Source organism: Lycium barbarum, chromosome 10 (genome assembly GCF_019175385.1).
Source record: "Lycium barbarum isolate Lr01 chromosome 10, ASM1917538v2, whole genome shotgun sequence".
NCBI lineage: Eukaryota > Viridiplantae > Streptophyta > Magnoliopsida > Solanales > Solanaceae > Lycium > Lycium barbarum.
Genome location: NC_083346.1, coordinates 40,033,203 through 40,051,051, shown reverse-complemented (window position 1 = coordinate 40,051,051; position 17,849 = coordinate 40,033,203). Strand labels below are relative to the sequence as shown.

General features: G+C 36.5%; 1 protein-coding gene across 1 annotated transcript; it reads left to right on the top strand.

The window, feature by feature from the left end:
• Positions 1-598: 598 nt before the first annotated feature.
• Positions 599-16,034, top strand: LOC132614691 (uncharacterized). The gene is made up of 7 exons (XM_060329211.1): positions 599-2,237; positions 6,234-6,648; positions 8,895-9,039; positions 10,228-10,343; positions 10,429-10,507; positions 11,948-12,181; positions 15,332-16,034. Exons 1-7 carry the CDS (start codon positions 1,070-1,072, stop codon positions 15,659-15,661), a joined length of 2,487 nt encoding a protein of 828 aa, XP_060185194.1. The 5' UTR covers positions 599-1,069; the 3' UTR covers positions 15,662-16,034.
• Positions 16,035-17,849: the final 1,815 nt, after the last annotated feature.

The window sequence follows — 17,849 nt, the reverse complement described above, 5'->3', positions numbered from 1 at the left end:
TCTAAAAAGGGAAAATAAACATTTTCAATATATATTCCAATATAGGTAACCCTCCAATAAACTCCAGCCACTCCATTATCCCGCAAAAGACAAATTTATCAGTCATCCTTTTTTTTTTTTTTTTATTAAATAACCTGAAAACCTCCTTAAAGTAGCGATAGTCTGGTCATTTACTTCCTCCGTCTCAAAATAAGTGGCTTTTTTAGAAAGAAAATTTCAAAATAAGTGTTGTCTTAGAAATTCAAGACAAAAAATCATAATTATTTTCAAATGTACCTTTATATTAAAAACTATTCCTTCTTAACAATGCTCAATTATCAGAAAATATCTAATAATAGAAATAACTTAATAAACTATACATTATATTTACTTATTTTTCTTAATATGGGCGAATAAGCTAAAACAAAACTTATTTTGGGATGGGAGAGTAAGAAGAATCATACCGAACACACAGGTGGAAGTTTTATTTATTTATTTATTATTTCTAAATTTCTAAGATTATCTTAGGTCCAATGATTTATAAATTAAATAAGGCAAAAAAAATTAAAAATCTGAGCCTCTTTTTCTGGTTATTCCCTTATATATACAAAAGTACAAAGTTCAAAGTTATCACATCTTTGGAATTTGATCTGCAGAATTTTAGTGGCTTCTAAAATCTTAGTGGATAAAATTTTCAGGTAGAAAAACAATAATAAGAAATTAAAGAAAACCCAATTCTGTTTTATTTCCATTTTCAAGATTCTTTATCCTTTATCCTACAACAATTTGTGTGTAAATATAAGAGTTGACCACTTGTAGTTGTATAGCTCTCGTTTTAACCCCATTCCCTTATCTACAAATGGGTTTGAATTGATTCTTGATATATTGAATTGTACTGAGCAATTGTTTTGCTATGTTCCCTTACAGTTCGGGTTTGTTTGGATCTTGTTTATTTTTTGAGTGAATATTAGGGGTTGGTTGTTACTGTGTTGGGTTGATTTTTGTTCTACTGTAAGAAAAATTTCTTACAATTTCAAGGTTTTTCTTTAGCCTGCAATTTCATTTTGTTGAGCTTATATAGTGTTGAGTGATGGTGGTATCTGGGAGTGGAGACCCTGTTGAGTCATTTCTGAATTCAGTACAATTTGGGGTTAAGAATGCGCTTTCGCCGATAGAGTTGGGATTTAAGAAAGTGGCAAAGGATTTTGAGCATTGTTGGCCAAAGAATGGATTAGATGTCAAGAAAATGAGTAGTGCAAGTAAGGAAGGTGTTGGTAGTGATGAGAAAAAGAAGGGTTTGTTGATAAAGAATGGGAAACCTGAGACTTGTAGTGGTCTTGGATTAGATGTCAAGAAAATGAGTGAAAGTAAGCAAGGTGATGAGAAAAAGAAGGGGTTGTTGATAAAGTTACCTATTAAGATGTTTGTTGGAATGTTTGGGAATAATAATGGGCAGATTGATAATAAAGGGGCAAATGTGGCCAGGAAAGGGTTGAAGGAGAAGTACGGTGGCGGTAAAGGGGATGGGAGCTGTGTGAATTGCCTGCAATTTGCTGTTTCTTGGTCATTGTTAATCAACGGTTTTGTTCAGGCTGTTCCGAGCCCGTTTAAGAAGCGGGTTCAGAAGGCGAATAATGTGGATAGTGTTTGTAATGATGTGAAGGAAAAGAAGACAAGTGATCAGGTTGTTATGGGGAAGCGTGATGGAGTGAAGCACAAAGAGGAAAAGAATGTATCTTTTGAGTGCTTTCTTGGTTTTCTTTTCGATCAAGTAGTTCTCAATCTTCAAAAATTTGACTTAGGAGTCCAACAACAGGAATGCGAGAGTGCCGAGTCTAATCAAATCCCTCCCCCTCTTTCCAATCAGTTTGATCATTTCAAGGTGCTAGTGAGTATTTTAGAGGGTAAAAGAGCTGATGTCAATGGATTTCTGGGAAATCTGAATTTTGCAAGAGTAGGAGGTGTTCCTTCGAGTATTGTTGATGTAGATTCTACTGCGAGAGAAGAGAGAGAAGACGGTGTTAATGATATTGTTGGTGGTCAAGAAGAGAGCACTGGAAATTCCACAAAACGTTTAGCGAATGGTTTGCTTAGTATTCCTTTATCCAATGTCGAGCGTTTGAGATCAACATTGTCCACAGTTTCAATAACAGAACTAATTGAGCTCTTGCCTCAGTTAGGACGACCTAGTAAAGACCATCCTGACAAGAAAAAGCTCATCTCAGTCCAAGACTTTTTCAGATACACAGAAGCTGAAGGTATGCTTCTCTCCTACTTCAAGTGGCTTTGTCAACATGGCTTTTGAGCTTTAACATAGCTGGTTCTCTTGGTCAAGAATCAAACAAAAACTGAGTTTTCGTCGTATCTGTGTGTTATTTTGTGTTACAGTAGACGGATTACCTACTTTTGATCTCCTCTTTCGTATTACTGTACATTCTTTCTTGGGTCCTTGATTTAAAGGGTAAAGGGCGAGATAGGAGTCAACAGCATTAGCACCATACACTGAGAACTTTGTGGTCATAATTGATCTTATAATGTTGATGTATTTGTTTCATTTTCCTTTTACCTGCAGCTTTCTATTCTACATCGGCTTTGTTTTGTATATTTTTTTCTCCACTTCTTCAATAAGATCAATCTATATTTTTGTTGTCTCTTAATTCGGCTTTCATATAATCAGTACTAATTAAGTCAAACCTAAATCAAGTAAGTTTGAGACTTAGAGATTGCTGAATTAGTCAGGATGTCTCAACAGGGAGAGATGGTCTTTAGTACTGTACACTAATCTGTGTTAGATAGTTATTCTTTGAGGCAATGTTAACCGCTTTCATTGTGTTTGGTAATCCAGGGAAAACGAGTATTTGGCTGGTTAGTCTGCTCATGTTTTACACATTTATCAAACCCATGAGAAGTTTTCTAGTTTGTTGTGATTGAAAAGGGTGAACATTTTATCAATCTATACTCCTTAACAACCTGTCTCTATTTTCCTTGAGCATAGAATTTCCTTACTTTGCCTGTATTCGCTCCACAAGACTAAGCCAATTCTAAGCCTGGATTAGAGGGGGGGGGGGGGGGGGGTGTTTACTTAATTGGCAGCAGGCAGAAAAATAAACTAGCTACGATGAGTACTCTAAGCGAAATGGATACATAGGATTCATATAGCGGACCCTAACTAGTGGAGGATTGACATATGAAATGGTGGAACACAAGGGAACTATTCTCTTGTAACATGAGATGGGAGGCACATTAATGTATGCACATACCATGCTGTTCCACAAACCTCTGCTTAAATTGGTTGTCCCTTGTTTACTCAAAGCCTTAATATTACATAATGAGCAGCATGGAAAAATAATTGGTAATGCTTGACTTTATCTAAGCAACAACTTATCCAAGTCGGTTGAGCTTCAGATCATCTTCTCTGAATGGTTAAAATAGAAACCTGATAACTATTTGGCACATAGTTCATAAACGTTATTGTGTATGGAGGGATGGTAATTCATTTTGTGAAAATGTGAGATGCGGAACATGTCTGTGATAGATAACTGCATAAAATATGATGATTCTCTGTCTGGCTGTATTTTGCAATCAGGTAGTGCTAGAAGACGTGGAAAACTGCAACTCAAGATAAACAAAAGTGAAAACACAAGAAATGCGTGAAATATAGCTTGTACTTAACCAGACTACCAGCTTTTGACTTGTAAGAATAACTAAAATTTTCTCTAGAAGAAATTTTGTTAATGTGGAGTTGTATGAGATTGCAAGTTTAACCCTCTGTTTGGATGGTTGTTTCCCGTGGTTCATTAATGTACAGTATGGTATGGTACAGTATGGTGTTGTATTGTATTGTACTGTATTAATGAACACCATGTTTGGATAGACTGTATCGTTTGTTGTGGTTTAATAACATTTGTATTGTTTGGTTTGACTATATGGTACTGTATAATAACTTGTAAGTTTACTAAAATACCCTTAACTCTTAATTAGAAATTAGTTTATATATATTAATTAAACTCAGGTAAAGAATAAAATAGGAACTTTAAAAAATAAGTAGGTAGTGGGTGGGGGTGGTGGAGGGGTGGATGGTGTGAGGTGGGTGGTTGTGGTATGAGGGTGGGGGTGGGATTGGGTGGTGGTGAGGGGTAGTGGGTGGGGGTGGTGGAGGGGTGGGTGGTTGTGAGGTGCGTAGTTGTAGGATAAGGGTGGGCGTAGTGGGTGGTAGGGTGGGGGTGAGTTGTTGTGGGGTGGGGTTGGGCGGTGGTGAGGGGTAGTGGGTGGTGGTTGGGGTGGGTGGCAGAGGAGTGGGGTAGTTAGGGGTGGGAGTGGGTGGTAGGGCGGGGGTGGGGTGGGGGTGAGTGGTAGGGTGGGGGTAGTGTGGGATGGATAGTGGAGGGTGGGGCAGGGATGGTGTGGAATGTGTGGTGGAGGGTGGGGCAGGGGTGGGGTGGGGGTCAGTGGTAGGGTGGGGTTGGGGTGGGGTATAATGGAGAAATGAAATATGTAACCACGGAAAAACCACCAAATCCGTGGTTACAAAAATTAAGACTTTTCATGGTTATATAACCATGGAATGAACCACGGGTTTACAACACCATACCACATAATTTTAAGAACAATGGAAACAAACATGGTTTCATAGAAAACCATACATTAATGAACCACGGGAAACCACCATCCAAACAGGGGGTAAGTAAACAAAGAAGTAACTGGAGCATTTTTCAAGTAGCCAAACAACTATCAACGTGATTGAAGTAAATGATTTCTTCCCTTTCTTCTATTACATACACCTTTTATTTTTTGAGAAAGAAAAAACAAATTAATATGTGCACCTTTTATTTTTACTTTATTATTGTTATTATCATTATTATTATTATTTATTATTATTATTATCGTCATTATTTTATTATTATTATTATTATTATTATCGTTATTATTATTATTATTATTATTATTATTATTATTATTATTATTATTATCATTATCATTATTATTTTTTTGAAATTGGTAACTGTTGTTATTATTATTATTATTATTGGGCCAAATACATAGACAAATACTTAGAGTTGTCTGATTTTTTCATGTAGACACTTAAACTAGGCGTCTGACCTATTGAACAACGTATGTTGTCCAAAATTTGTCTATTGAATACATATTTTACAATTCTAAACAACCTGAAGTGTGTGAATGTCACTCGCTGTGACCTGGCAAATGCAACATATGAAATTAAGACACATCAGTAAGGGAAAAAAAGGATGTTGGAAAATAAAAACATTGTCCTTTCTTCGTTCCGTACTACTTCCGGCGCTTACCAGCCATATCCAATTGCAGAGTCACAAAATTAAACAACAGTCGTGCTCCTCTTTGTGGTCATGCTGAAGCTTTTCTCCATAGACTTAGCAGCAGTTCTTCTAGACCTAACATGGAGGTACGTTGGTTTTGGTTTGGCCAGTGAGAGAGGATCTCCTCCTAATGAAAACAAGACTGCAAACAATTTTATGGTCTGAAGTAACTTGTGATTTCTTCACTTTCTTGCTTCGATAATAGAGGTAACTTGATCAATAGTTTTGGGACCATACAAACAGTCTGATGAAATTAATATAGAAACGTAAAGACTTTTGGACTTCTATGTTCTAATTTTTGAGAAGCTGTTTTAGGAAATAAGGCAAGTCGAGCTTGGAGTCACAATGCTGGCCAATTTGAAAAAGTTTGTGTCCAAGATAGATTGGGAGATGCTAATATCTCAGGAAGAGGCTGCCATTGATGCCCATATTAAAAAAATATGACTACTTGAAAAAAGGAGGATGCGACTGCCGGAAAAAGAAAACGAGAGAAGATGATGACCATTGACCAGATCTCGAACATAGCTTCTTGAAGGAAAAGAAAAAGAAAATGGCCGAAAATGAACTTTTCCACTGAAGTTTCATAGTTTCCAGCAAACATACACATTGTCCTGTAACCTAGAGCAATTTCATGCGTCCAAATTTGGTTGTCAAACACGCACAGTGCCATGTCAGCAGTGTGTGCTTAATAGGCACATATTTTCCAGCATTAGGTGTTCAATAGGTGACCCTAAGATAAGGTGTCTAAATGAAAAATTCGGACAAGTTTAGGGGGCCTCCATGTATTATTGTTGTTGTTGATGTTGTTGTTGTTATTATTTTCTTTAGGTGGGCATAACTGCCTGCCATGTACAAGAACTCCCAAGTAAATTTCGGCCAGTAAATTTCCTTAGTCCTTATTCCTGTGTTGCAATCTTGCAGGTAAGAGATTCTTTGAGGAATTGGATAGAGATGGTGATGGTCAAGTCACGATGGAAGATCTTGAAATTGCTATGAGAAAGAGAAAATTGCCAAAGAGATATGCCCATGAACTCATGCGTCGTGCTAGAAGTCACTTGTTCTCAAAATCTTTTGGGTGGAAACAATTTCTGTCGTTGATGGAACAGAAGGAACCTACCATCCTGCGGGCTTATACCAGTCTTTGTTTGAGCAAATCAGGCACATTGCAGAAGAGTGAGATACTCGCATCACTAAACAATGCAGGACTTCCAGCAAATGAAGACAATGCTATTGCCATGATGCGATTTCTAAGTGCGGATCAGGAATCTATTTCCTATGGACATTTTCGGAATTTTATGCTGCTGCTTCCATCAGATCGGCTTCAAGAAGATCCTCGGTAGACTAACTTTACCCTTTTGAATGATATGATATTATCATATTTGAGAATTTTGTTAGTACGCAATACAGTAAGATATCATAAGATAAGAGAAAGTTACAGTGATGAGCTCCTCGTTTAGGTTTGCATTGGTGGAACTCCAGCTTTTGTCTCCCATTACGTAACTTTTTCCAAGTTTTGGTTGGGCAAACTAGATTTTTCGTCTAAGCAACCTGGAGAAATGAGTTGATTAGAGACTTTTCTGTGGGATTCTTTTGAAGACAGTATTCAACTGTTAATCATGTCTCCTATTGCCTGATCATCTGAAGAACATATATACAGAGGCCTAAACGATAAACAATTGCTAGTATTAGTGGTACTACTGCATGAGATTAATCACTATTCATGTTTTTTGCTGGTGGAAATGCAACTAGAAAAGATGTTGTAAGGGCATAACTTGGAAAAGCAAGTTACTCGGATGGGATGTGTTGAGTTTTATAATGTCTACCCCTTTGGATGCCCTTGTGTATCCGATATGGGTCATTATATAACTCAACTGGATAAATGGTTATTGAGAACGGCAATTGTTTTGTAGTACAAAGGAAGAGATGGATGATACCAAATTTTCGGGCTCACAAAATTTGCCTTTATCTCTATGACCAGAAAATAAACATGGCTATACAGCTATGCTATACTATTGAAAAGATATTGTGGCATTCTTCCCTAAGATGTAGTGAAACATTGAAAACATAAAAGAATTTTTGGAAATATCTGATTAGGATATTTATATATCATCCAAGATCATGTAATACTGGGACTTCTCCAAAGATATGAATTTAGGCTACAAAAATTTTGGGTTTGGTTCTTCTAAATTTTGTTATTTTGAGACATTAGGATCTTAATTATATTTTGGCCTCATCACAGAAGAAGTAGCGAAACAGAAAACAATTTTGAGAAACATCCATCCATTCTATATCGGAGAGTTTAGTTTTAATTCGAGCGCATTTAATATTTTTCCATGGGAAAATAGTGTTTGGTATTAGAAGTCTTGGCTCTGGGAAGACAACGGATTTAGTTCTTTATAATTTTGGTACTTGTGGGACTTCCCTTTTTCACTAAGTGAGTCAATATGATCGACAATTGATGGGAAGATCGCCTATAATATAGTTACAGATCTCTATACAAAGAGTTCCTCCCTAACCTCCAGGGCTTTGGTTCAATGGTAAGAGTGCAACGTGTGATGTGTGGGTTAGGCACATGTCATGAGTTTTAATCCTATTGCGGACAAAACATGGTATTTAGGTGGGAAGGGTAGAGGTGCAGGTCCATTATTCACCTAGTTTCGAACCGTGTACCAATTGGCTCTTGGGGATTTCTTGGTTATCAAAGAAAAAAGTGTTTTCCAAACCACCTAGTGACCCACATATGGAGTATCGTGTTTGCACCATGAAGTATTCCTAGAGTAAGTAGATCATCTGCACTGAAGATCTTAATTTTCTTTCCCTTTGTAAGCTGTACAGTTCATGCATGTAGTCGCTAACTGATTTAAGCGATCACATGCGCTGCATTCATGTTCCTGCCCCTCTTTTGCTTCCAAAATCGTTGATAGTTTTATTGCATTCGGAAGTATCCGGATGTAGAAAATTAAAGGCAGTATATGCACATAGCAAATAAATTAAGCATCTAGTTTAAGAACAATTGCAGTTTATGTAAATATGATCTACATCTGCTCCCCTTTTTATTACTTAAAAGAAAGAAAGCAAATTGATGCATGTGGATTCCCTTTTGCTGTTAGTATAGCAATTAGCAGCGGTCTGCAGATGAAAGGGACATTGATATTTGTGACAATGTATGTCGTTGAAGAACGTTGAAGCACAAAATTAGCTAAAAGAAGAGAAAGAAAAAGAAATGTTAGAGAGCAAATAGTATAATGGAATAGATTTTGTAAGTGGAATGTTTTATTGTTCTATTAGAAAACAATGGAAGATGTGTGTGTTAGTTAATAAATTTGAGATCAACATTTGGCACTCTCTATATCCAATTTTCATTTTTGGATGTAGATGCATGTGACAAGTTCAGTTGCGTTTTGTTGTCTTTTACCATTATTTTGTTGATGGTACATGCAATTGGCAGTATTGCAAAGCCTGACTCTTTTCTATGTTACTTTTTCTTTAATTTATAATGTGGAGCCTTAATTCAAAACATGAATCTGTTTCTAAACTTACTTGCGCATGTGGGTTGGTGTCTTGGTGGTGTATAACATACAGAAATATCTGGTTTGAGGCTGCTACAGTGGTTGCTGTTCCTCCACCTGTAGAATTTCCTGCTGGAAGTGTCCTAAAATCAGCATTGGCAGGAGGCCTTGCCTGTGCATTGTCTACTTCTCTAATGCACCCTGTCGATACGATTAAGGTAAAGATTTCTTTGCAGAATCATTTACTTGTTGGAATCTCTATCATATTGTAGACCAGTTAGTTATTTATTACCTTAAGTTGCTTGTGTAAATGATAGACGGTGTTATTATTTGGATTTCCAGTAAAAAGCTTACCTAAAAAGGTAAAATATGACTAGATAATTTTGTGTAAACAATTTAAAAGCAGCTGCTTTGTCCCAAATCAAACTTACTTACTTTTTGGGTTGTGCCATAAATATCACTTCCTTCCGGCAAAAGAAAATTTGTCCTCCAAACCCTTCAAACTAACAATAAACTGATGCTACTTGATGATATTTCAAACTTGATATACCATCTTACCAACTAATGGTTCCACTGTTCCACTTTATCACATTTCCAACTATTATTTAATGCATAGTCAATGTAGCATATATTACTCTTAATAAGTGGTCAAACTAGGTGTAGTTTATTGGAAACGAGGTAGAATTCGACAGTATTTATTGTTTTATATGATAGTAAGCTCACTTATATGCTTTCATTTTGTCTTAACTTTACCATAAGCATGTTATAGAGGATAGGTAGTTGTATTATACTTTTCTGATTGCAATCCTGTATCTACGCCCTTTAGGATTAATTTTTTTTTTCCATAGACAGTTTTACCCTTCGTCGTGATGAAGTTTAAAGGAGAAATACTGAAAGTGAACTGGAAGGTCCCTTCAAAGGGTGTTATAATAAAACATCCGATGTGTTTGCTTTGTTACTACTTCAGATGGTTGATTATTGGGTTGCGTTTTAGTTATACTATTATATAAAATTTTTGTGCATTCTTAAAAATATGAGGGAACATGTTTTAAGAGTATACAATTTCCTGTTCTTGATGAAGATCTTTTTTCCGATAATTTCCTATTCGTACCTGTTTCTCAACAGGTGATTAAGTTTTTGCGAGGTTATACTTTTTAGATGATCTTATTCCTGTTTGATGTTACATTTGCTATGTCCGGGAGGTATCTTTATTGTGTTATTAGTGATTTATATTAAGGTAGTCTCAATTAATAATAAGTAACTCTAAATCAAGGTGACAAGTTGGTCATTTATCGTGGCATTATTCTTGTGTTTTAGTTGGGTACGGCGAAGTTGATTTGGAATATTAATTAGCAATCACTTACGAGTGAAAATGAGTATTCTAAAATTTTTGGCTGGTTCCTCAGACACAAGTACAAGCATCAACGCTTAGCTTTCCACAAATCATATCAAAGCTTCCTGAACTTGGAGCAAGGGGATTGTACAGAGGTTCTATTCCTGCTATTCTAGGGCAGTTTTCGAGGTTAGTTGTTTTCTGTTTCGTTCATCTGTCTTGGTAAAATATTCTTTTTCTGTATCTGGATTGTAAGTTTGATTGATTATTGCAGTCACGGCTTGCGGACTGGAATTTTTGAAGCAAGCAAGGTTGTGCTGATTAATGTTGCTCCTACACTTCCAGAACTACAGGTAAAGGCTTAGCAGTGGAATCCTTCATGGGGGTTTCCCCTCTCTTCTAGATAAATATTGTTCAGTTTAAACTTTTCGTCAGATAATTCAAAGCAATTCAATATTACCACACCAAGATGGTGTCATCTTTACAAAATATACTGTGGCTATTCATGCAAGCAGATATTCCCACTTTGCACCAAAAATACAAAAGAAATGAAAGAAAACTTTTCACTCTCGACATCGGGTTCTCAACTCTATCAAATATATTTTCTCATATTTCTCTCCCGAAAATAACCAGAAAAGCAATAAGCAAGGTCTTTCGTAACTTCTTCTTCCTCCAACTACAGAGCCTGTTACTTAGAATCATAGCCATCCCTATTCTAGGAGCACCCAATGAATGCCATAACTTGAAAGATGCATATGTCATAGCCCACAACTCCGAGGCAAAGTCGCAATGAAGTAAGAGGTGGTTGACGTCCCCCAGTTTCTTGCACAGGCAAGTCAACTAACCACTATGCATATCCTCCTCCTTGGGTTATCGGCTCTCAAAACAGCCCCTAAAACTTAACTGAGAAGCGCTGCATGGATGCTCCTCCCTACTCATTTTATGCGATTGTCCAAACCGTGTAGCTATATAATCCCAACAAGAATACCGTTCAAAAAAAAAAAAAATCTCAAAAAATCTCAACAAGAATGACTTTACCTCGTCAAATGCCCAGTCCTGAAGGGGTTAGGACTTTTGAAAGATATCTCCTATGATAGTTGAGGATCGTCTCAAATCCCAGCTACTCTTAACCATCTTTGCCCCTTGCTAGTGAAAATAATATCAGGAAACCACTTTCCAGAGTGTATTCACCATGCTTAATCTCGAAAGAAAACCTGACTTATTTCCTTTTTTCATCAAGAACCAGACGGACTTTGAAAAGTGCGGTCTTCCCTTTGGTACACCTTTCCACAGAATCGTCCCATAGGAAGAGGGCAAGTCTTTTGGTAACCAACGGAGTATCACATTAATCAACAATTATTGACTAAAAAAGGCTACTCGTATTAGGTTGAATTTTGAAGGGCATTTCTTATGCCTTTGAATTATCCTAGTGATTATCTCTTCTTTCAGTGGGACTAAAGAACTTCTCCTAGAACCTAGGTGAGCTCCAATGAAATGTAGGAAATACAAAATGAAAATGATACGATACTTTTTCTTTCACATTTTGCAATGTGCTTGTTCCGTCTCCCTACTCCTTCCCGATTTTGATGATCTAATCAAATTGATGTTGTTGGACCTCCTGTAATGTTTCATGTACCCCGTAGTACCTACACAAGAACGCTTGAATTTATCAAAGTAATAAGGAAAGAAGGGTCAATTAGTTGGGCACTAACATGCTACACAGGATCATTTATTGACCTGGATTCACAAAGCAAGTTACTTATCCATTTTATTGTTATTGGAATGTTGTCTAGGTTCAATCTGTGGCATCATTCGCCAGCACTTTCTTAGGTACTGCTGTGAGAATACCTTGTGAGGTGCTCAAGCAAAGATTGCAAGCTGGTCTTTTTGACAATGTTGGTGCAGCAATCATTGGCACTTGGCAGCAAGATGGTCTTAAGGGTTTTTTCCGTGGAACTGGTGCCACTCTCTGCCGTGAGATTCCATTTTATGTTGTAGGCATGGGCCTATATGCCGAGTCCAAAAAGGTGATTTTGCACTTATTTTAAGCTTGCAGTCTCCTTATCTGTATTAGTTTTTCCCGCAGTTTATTATTGTTTAACTGTAAAAGCTGATATAATAATATCAAAGGTATGACTGAAAATCAGAAAAACAAGACACGGAAGGAACTGAGAAGACCTAAGCCAAGGATATAAAATTTTATAAATTCCAAAATATTCCCTCCTTGCATGCATTTTTCTCTGCACCATAACTCAAGGAGGCACTAGCTTCTACACTGTCAGCCTTATAATCTGTGAATCGTCTGCTATTCCTCTCTATTCAGGTAAAGTACAAAGTGCATTATGAGAAAATATCCCACCAGTTTTTTGGGGTCTTAGTACCATACCAGGCAGCAATTATTTCTTTACAAGAGCTGGCATCACCTAGTGAACCGTTAAGTAAATGAATATTGAGTCTAACATAACCCCAAAAGTTAGCTCATGAGTGAGGATTGCCTGAACACCTTTTAAGGCGACAACAATCCATTTCCTTAGCCGATGTGGTACTCTTAACACCCTCCTGCACGCCTAAGGCGGGATGTCTAGAGTGTGGACAATATAACATGGGAGGCCCAACATTGTGTAAACCAGGAATAGAAATGAGTTTTAAGCTCTAATACCAGGTTAAGAAAATAGATCTTGCGCCTAATTCAACTCCAAAACTAGCACATGAGGTGAGGACTTTTGCAATATTGTACAAGGAGACAATAATTCATTCCCTCAACCAATGTGGGACTCTAGCAAACACCAACTAAAGAAAAAACAGGTGGCCTAGTTAGCAATAACACACTGCAACATCTAATTTTTGACTAGTTCTGTAGTTTTATATCCTGTTATTTGTTACTCCCTCCGTCCCAACTTGTGTGACACTCTTTCCTTTTTAGTCAGTCCCGAAAGAATGACATCTTTCTATATTTAGTAAGAATTTAACTTCAAACTTCCCATTTTACCCTTAATGAGATGATTTATAATCACACAAATATCTATGACTAATTTTAGACCACAAGTTTCAAAAGTTTTCATTTCTTTATTAAACTCCATGCCCAGTCAAACACCCTCATATAAAATGGGGCGGAGGGAGTATAAAGCAACGGATGTACATTCTGTATTTTAGGAACAGAAAAAATGAATTTTTTTCTAGTAAAAATACATCTTACTTTCTAGGAATGAGTAATTTTCTTAAGGGTTGCCCAAGCTAAAAACACCACTTATTTTGAAATGGAGGGAGTATCTTTCTTTTTAGCACTCAGGATGATACTTCTTCCACTTTGGGACGTTCCAAAATATTGATACCATTCCACTTATGATATTATTTTGTGCAATTCCGTAGCTTTCAATCATTCAAATTGTAAACTTTAATTTGAAGTTTCTTTATCGACTTCCCAACTTTCACTTACTCAAATTCATTTAACTATTCAAACTTAATTTTTTATTTGATGTTTATCTACCAAACTAACTTTTAGGCTGTTCTTTCAATATTTTCTTTCACTATCAATATTATAACATATTTTCATAAAAACATGTTGATAATCAGGAAAGGTAGATGTAGTTATATGGTAAATATTTGTAGATTTACAATATCTCTAGAGTCATTGCATTGAGGAAATGAGATCTCTTGCCCTCTTACAATTTGAATAGAAGAACATGGTTTTTTCAGATCTCTTATGTGTTTTTTTCAGATCTCTTATGTATAAAAAATAAAGATCTCTTGTAAAAGGGTCATAAAACAAAAAAATAGTATGTAGAAGGTCAAAAAACCATTTCTTAGCTGAATATTATAAAATATTCTATATGATATTCTCTTCTTAATATAGGATAATAATGACTTACCTTACTATATGTAGAGAGTAATTATTTGCCTTACTGTTGTAGATCAAGACTCTTATATAACGAGCCCCGGTTGAGAAATGTCCACAATCATGTCTCTAATACATCTCATCTATATTTTGTTTCTTTACCTAATACATTTTTCAAGTTAACATTCTAGTTTCATGTCCAATTAAAAGTACCCTACAAAAATGGGATAGAGGGAATATAAAGTATTTCTGAATCCTCTGGATTTTTTATTTTGTATTGTATGTTATAGTCGAGGAAACCCATTATGAGGATGCTGTCTCTGCTATATAAACTCGTGCAATTTTCTGAGATGCAGTTGGCTGGATCAACGGCATCTTTATAACATCTGTTTTATGGATTTGTTGATGCACAACGGATGGTAAACGAATTTGTTGAATGTTATAAGCTCATTCCCTTGAGTTTAAAATGTGTATATTGCCAATTTCAACTAAACAAATTACTATTGTCTCGCTGTCTGTCGATAAAACCTTCTGATATTTAAGTTACCTAACAAAAAAAAAAAAAACTTCTGATATTTACTTTTCAAGAACGGCCATTTGACATTACTCAAGGTCATAATACAACAACAACAACCCAGTGAAATCCCACATCGTAGGGTCTGGGGAGGGTAGAGTGTACGCAGACCTGACTCCTACCAAGGTAGGACGGCTGTTTCCGAAAGACCCCCGGCTCAATAAAAGCATAAAGAGAAGTCAGATAAGGTTAGATAAGGTTAAGAGTTTCGGATAAGAGATTTAAAGCGATATGGAAATGAAATAATGCAAGCGACACAGATAATACAGGATACTCAGAGCACAGAAAATAACCGATAATAGCAGAAATCGGAGCAGATGACACAGGATAACCAAAGCACAGGAAATAACACATAATAACAGATAATAGCAGAAATCGGAGCACAAGAAATTATATTGCAATAATGCGACTACTAATAAGAACGGATAACGAGACTATCTACTAGCCTTCTACCCTAATTTGGGTCCTCCAAACCCTCCTATCTAAGGTCATGTTCTCGGTAAGCTGTAATTGCGCCATGTCGTGTCTAATTACCTCTCCCCAATACTTCTTCGGCCTACCCCTACCTCGTCTGAAACCATCCATGGCCAACCTCTCACACCTCCGCACTGGGGCATCTGTATCTCTCCTCTTCACATGCCCAAACCATCTCAATCTCGCTTCTCGCATCTACTCAAGGTCATAATCAACTACTAAATAATTGTTTGACATAAAGCTGTCTTACATTCATTTCTTGTTGATAAAAATCATTTCTTGTGTTGATTGTAGGCTGTGCAACAGCTTCTGGGGCGAGAGTTGGAGCCTTGGGAAACAGTTGCCGTTGGAGCTTTATCTGGTGGGTTGACAGCTGTTTCAACGACTCCGTTTGATGTGATAAAGACCAGAATGATGACTGTTCCACAGGGAATGACTGTGACAGCCTCGATGGTTGCATTATCAATTCTCCGTCATGAAGGACCCCTCGGATTGTTTAAAGGGGCCATTCCTAGATTTTTCTGGATTGCTCCTCTGGGTGCGATGAATTTTGCTGGCTATGAGCTAGCAAGGAAAGCCATGGACAAGGAGGACACCGAGCAGCTTGCTCAGAAAAGTGGCTAGCAGACTAAGATTTGTTTAGTGATCGTAACATGTAAAAGCTGCTGGGAAATTTTGAACCTTTTCCAAGTCACAGCATCATCACATTTAAATTTGTCGAAATCCCTGCTTTTTTCTTGTTAGAGGCAAAACTTTTTAGATTTGGTCTCTGAACACTTGTAAATTTCCATTAGCAGCATGTTCATCTTTTGCTTTGTAACATCATTTTGTACCTCATTTTGTGCAGCTTCTAACCTTGATACATGAAGCTCTAGATCTAATTCTACACAGGTATCAAGAGTACAAAAAGAACAGAAGCAACAATACTGAAAAAACTTTTCTGAAATTCCTGTTAGACAGCTGTTCAGCAGAATATAGCCAAAGTTCTCTTATGTCACTCCCGTATGTCTTGTAAATATTTCTTTTTCATTGAAGGAAATGCTCTTATGAGTAGTTGATGAATATATTTTCGATGTCACTGTGTGAATCAATGGCTCTTGCTTGGGAGTCCCTATAAGGTTTGGGGAGATTTGCGTGAAAGGGATATTTCCATCCTGCTATTTAAATTTTTCCCCAGTTTTGATATTTGTGCAGAATGGGTTTATTTAATGGATCAAGCCCTCCTAAACTATCACATTTTTATTAGTTTCATATTTAAACGATGCCTAGTTTACGTTACCCACTAAACTATAATTTGCAGATGCTAAGCGCCCCCTAAATTGTCACTTTTTTTTAGTTTCATATTTTAATTATGTAATTTATGTTAACCCGCAGAATTATAATTTTCTGGTGCTAAATCCCCGCTCATTTTGTTAGTGTGTTCACCCTCCCAAAAAAGCTTTTTAAAAATGCCTAGTGGCACTACACGTGCTATTTAATTATTTTTTTAAAAAAAAATCGATAGATTATTAATAGTTTTACTTCTAACATAAATTCTTAATAAATAAGAAAAATTAAAGAAAAACAAAAGTTAAAAGTAAAAAGGGAGATGAGAAAAGACGAGAAAAAATAAGGGAGCCACTTTTGTCTCGGTAGATATTTGGGTCATTTGCACGATTGTCCTTCAAAGACACTGGTCTTTAATTTTTGTCTCTCGAATTGTTGGTCTTTAATTTTTGTCCTTCGCCTAATATTCCGATGTTTTGGGTTAGAATCCCGGCTCAGTAACAAAAGAAAATGAAAAAACATTAGCAAGGCAGAAGTTTGTAGCAAATTAGGCCTATTCGGATAGAAGTTAGGTCTTAAGGTAAAGGTTTACCTTAATCAAACTTTTGCCTTAAGACAGACTTTTGCTCAAACTTTGTCTTGCGAATTTTATTTTTGACTGATCGGGGGTCGAACCCATGAATTTTTAGGCGAAAGGAAAAAATTAAAGACCACAGTGCCTTTGAAGGGCATTCCGCGCAAAAAAATGGATAAATTGAAGCAGATCAACTCTCATTTGGTTCGATTTCACAATGATTTTAGTCTATAATATTTGATTTTATCGTGTCTTTGGGGTTGAAAGGTGCGAATCAAGTATCGCGAACGAAAAAGCTCTAAACTTTGAGAGGATTAAGAATAATCTATATATTCACAAGTTCTTTTTCTGCCTCCTACCTCTATTTTGCTTAGTTGATATCTTAATTAGCCGTTGTAATAACCACGTAGATAGTTTTTTCGCCCCTCACGCGTCTTTAAGGAGATGGTTACGATTGAATTGACTGTGTCTCCCGATCGTTACTATCGCACGACTTGTGATAAATGTTAAACTTGTAGATGGGAGAGAGTTTGAGAAGATATTAATTTTGATCAATTTATTTCTCGGAAGAAAATGAGTTTTTTGAAAATTTTCATATATATGTTGTGAGTCATTCTGCTATATGAATGGCAAGGTGATTGGAGTATTTGACTGAGAGCATTCTACCATCTGATACTCATTTAGGGTCTAAGCCTTGCTCCCAGGAATATGAAAATCCAGGTACGTTGCCAGCTTGACTCATAAAAAGAAGCTTATCAAAGGTTCATTTGTGTATCACTTTCGAGGTCGGATTTTGATTTTAATTTATGAGGTTACGTTGTGTTGGAAAAATATCAGATATAATCACATTAAAAAGAACAAATAAGAAACAAATAAAATATAGTAATAACATTAAAGATAAGACTGAGTTGAAATTGGAAAAGAGTTCAAGACACGTTATGGGTGGTGCTGTCTTCAGAGTAGATTTTCGTC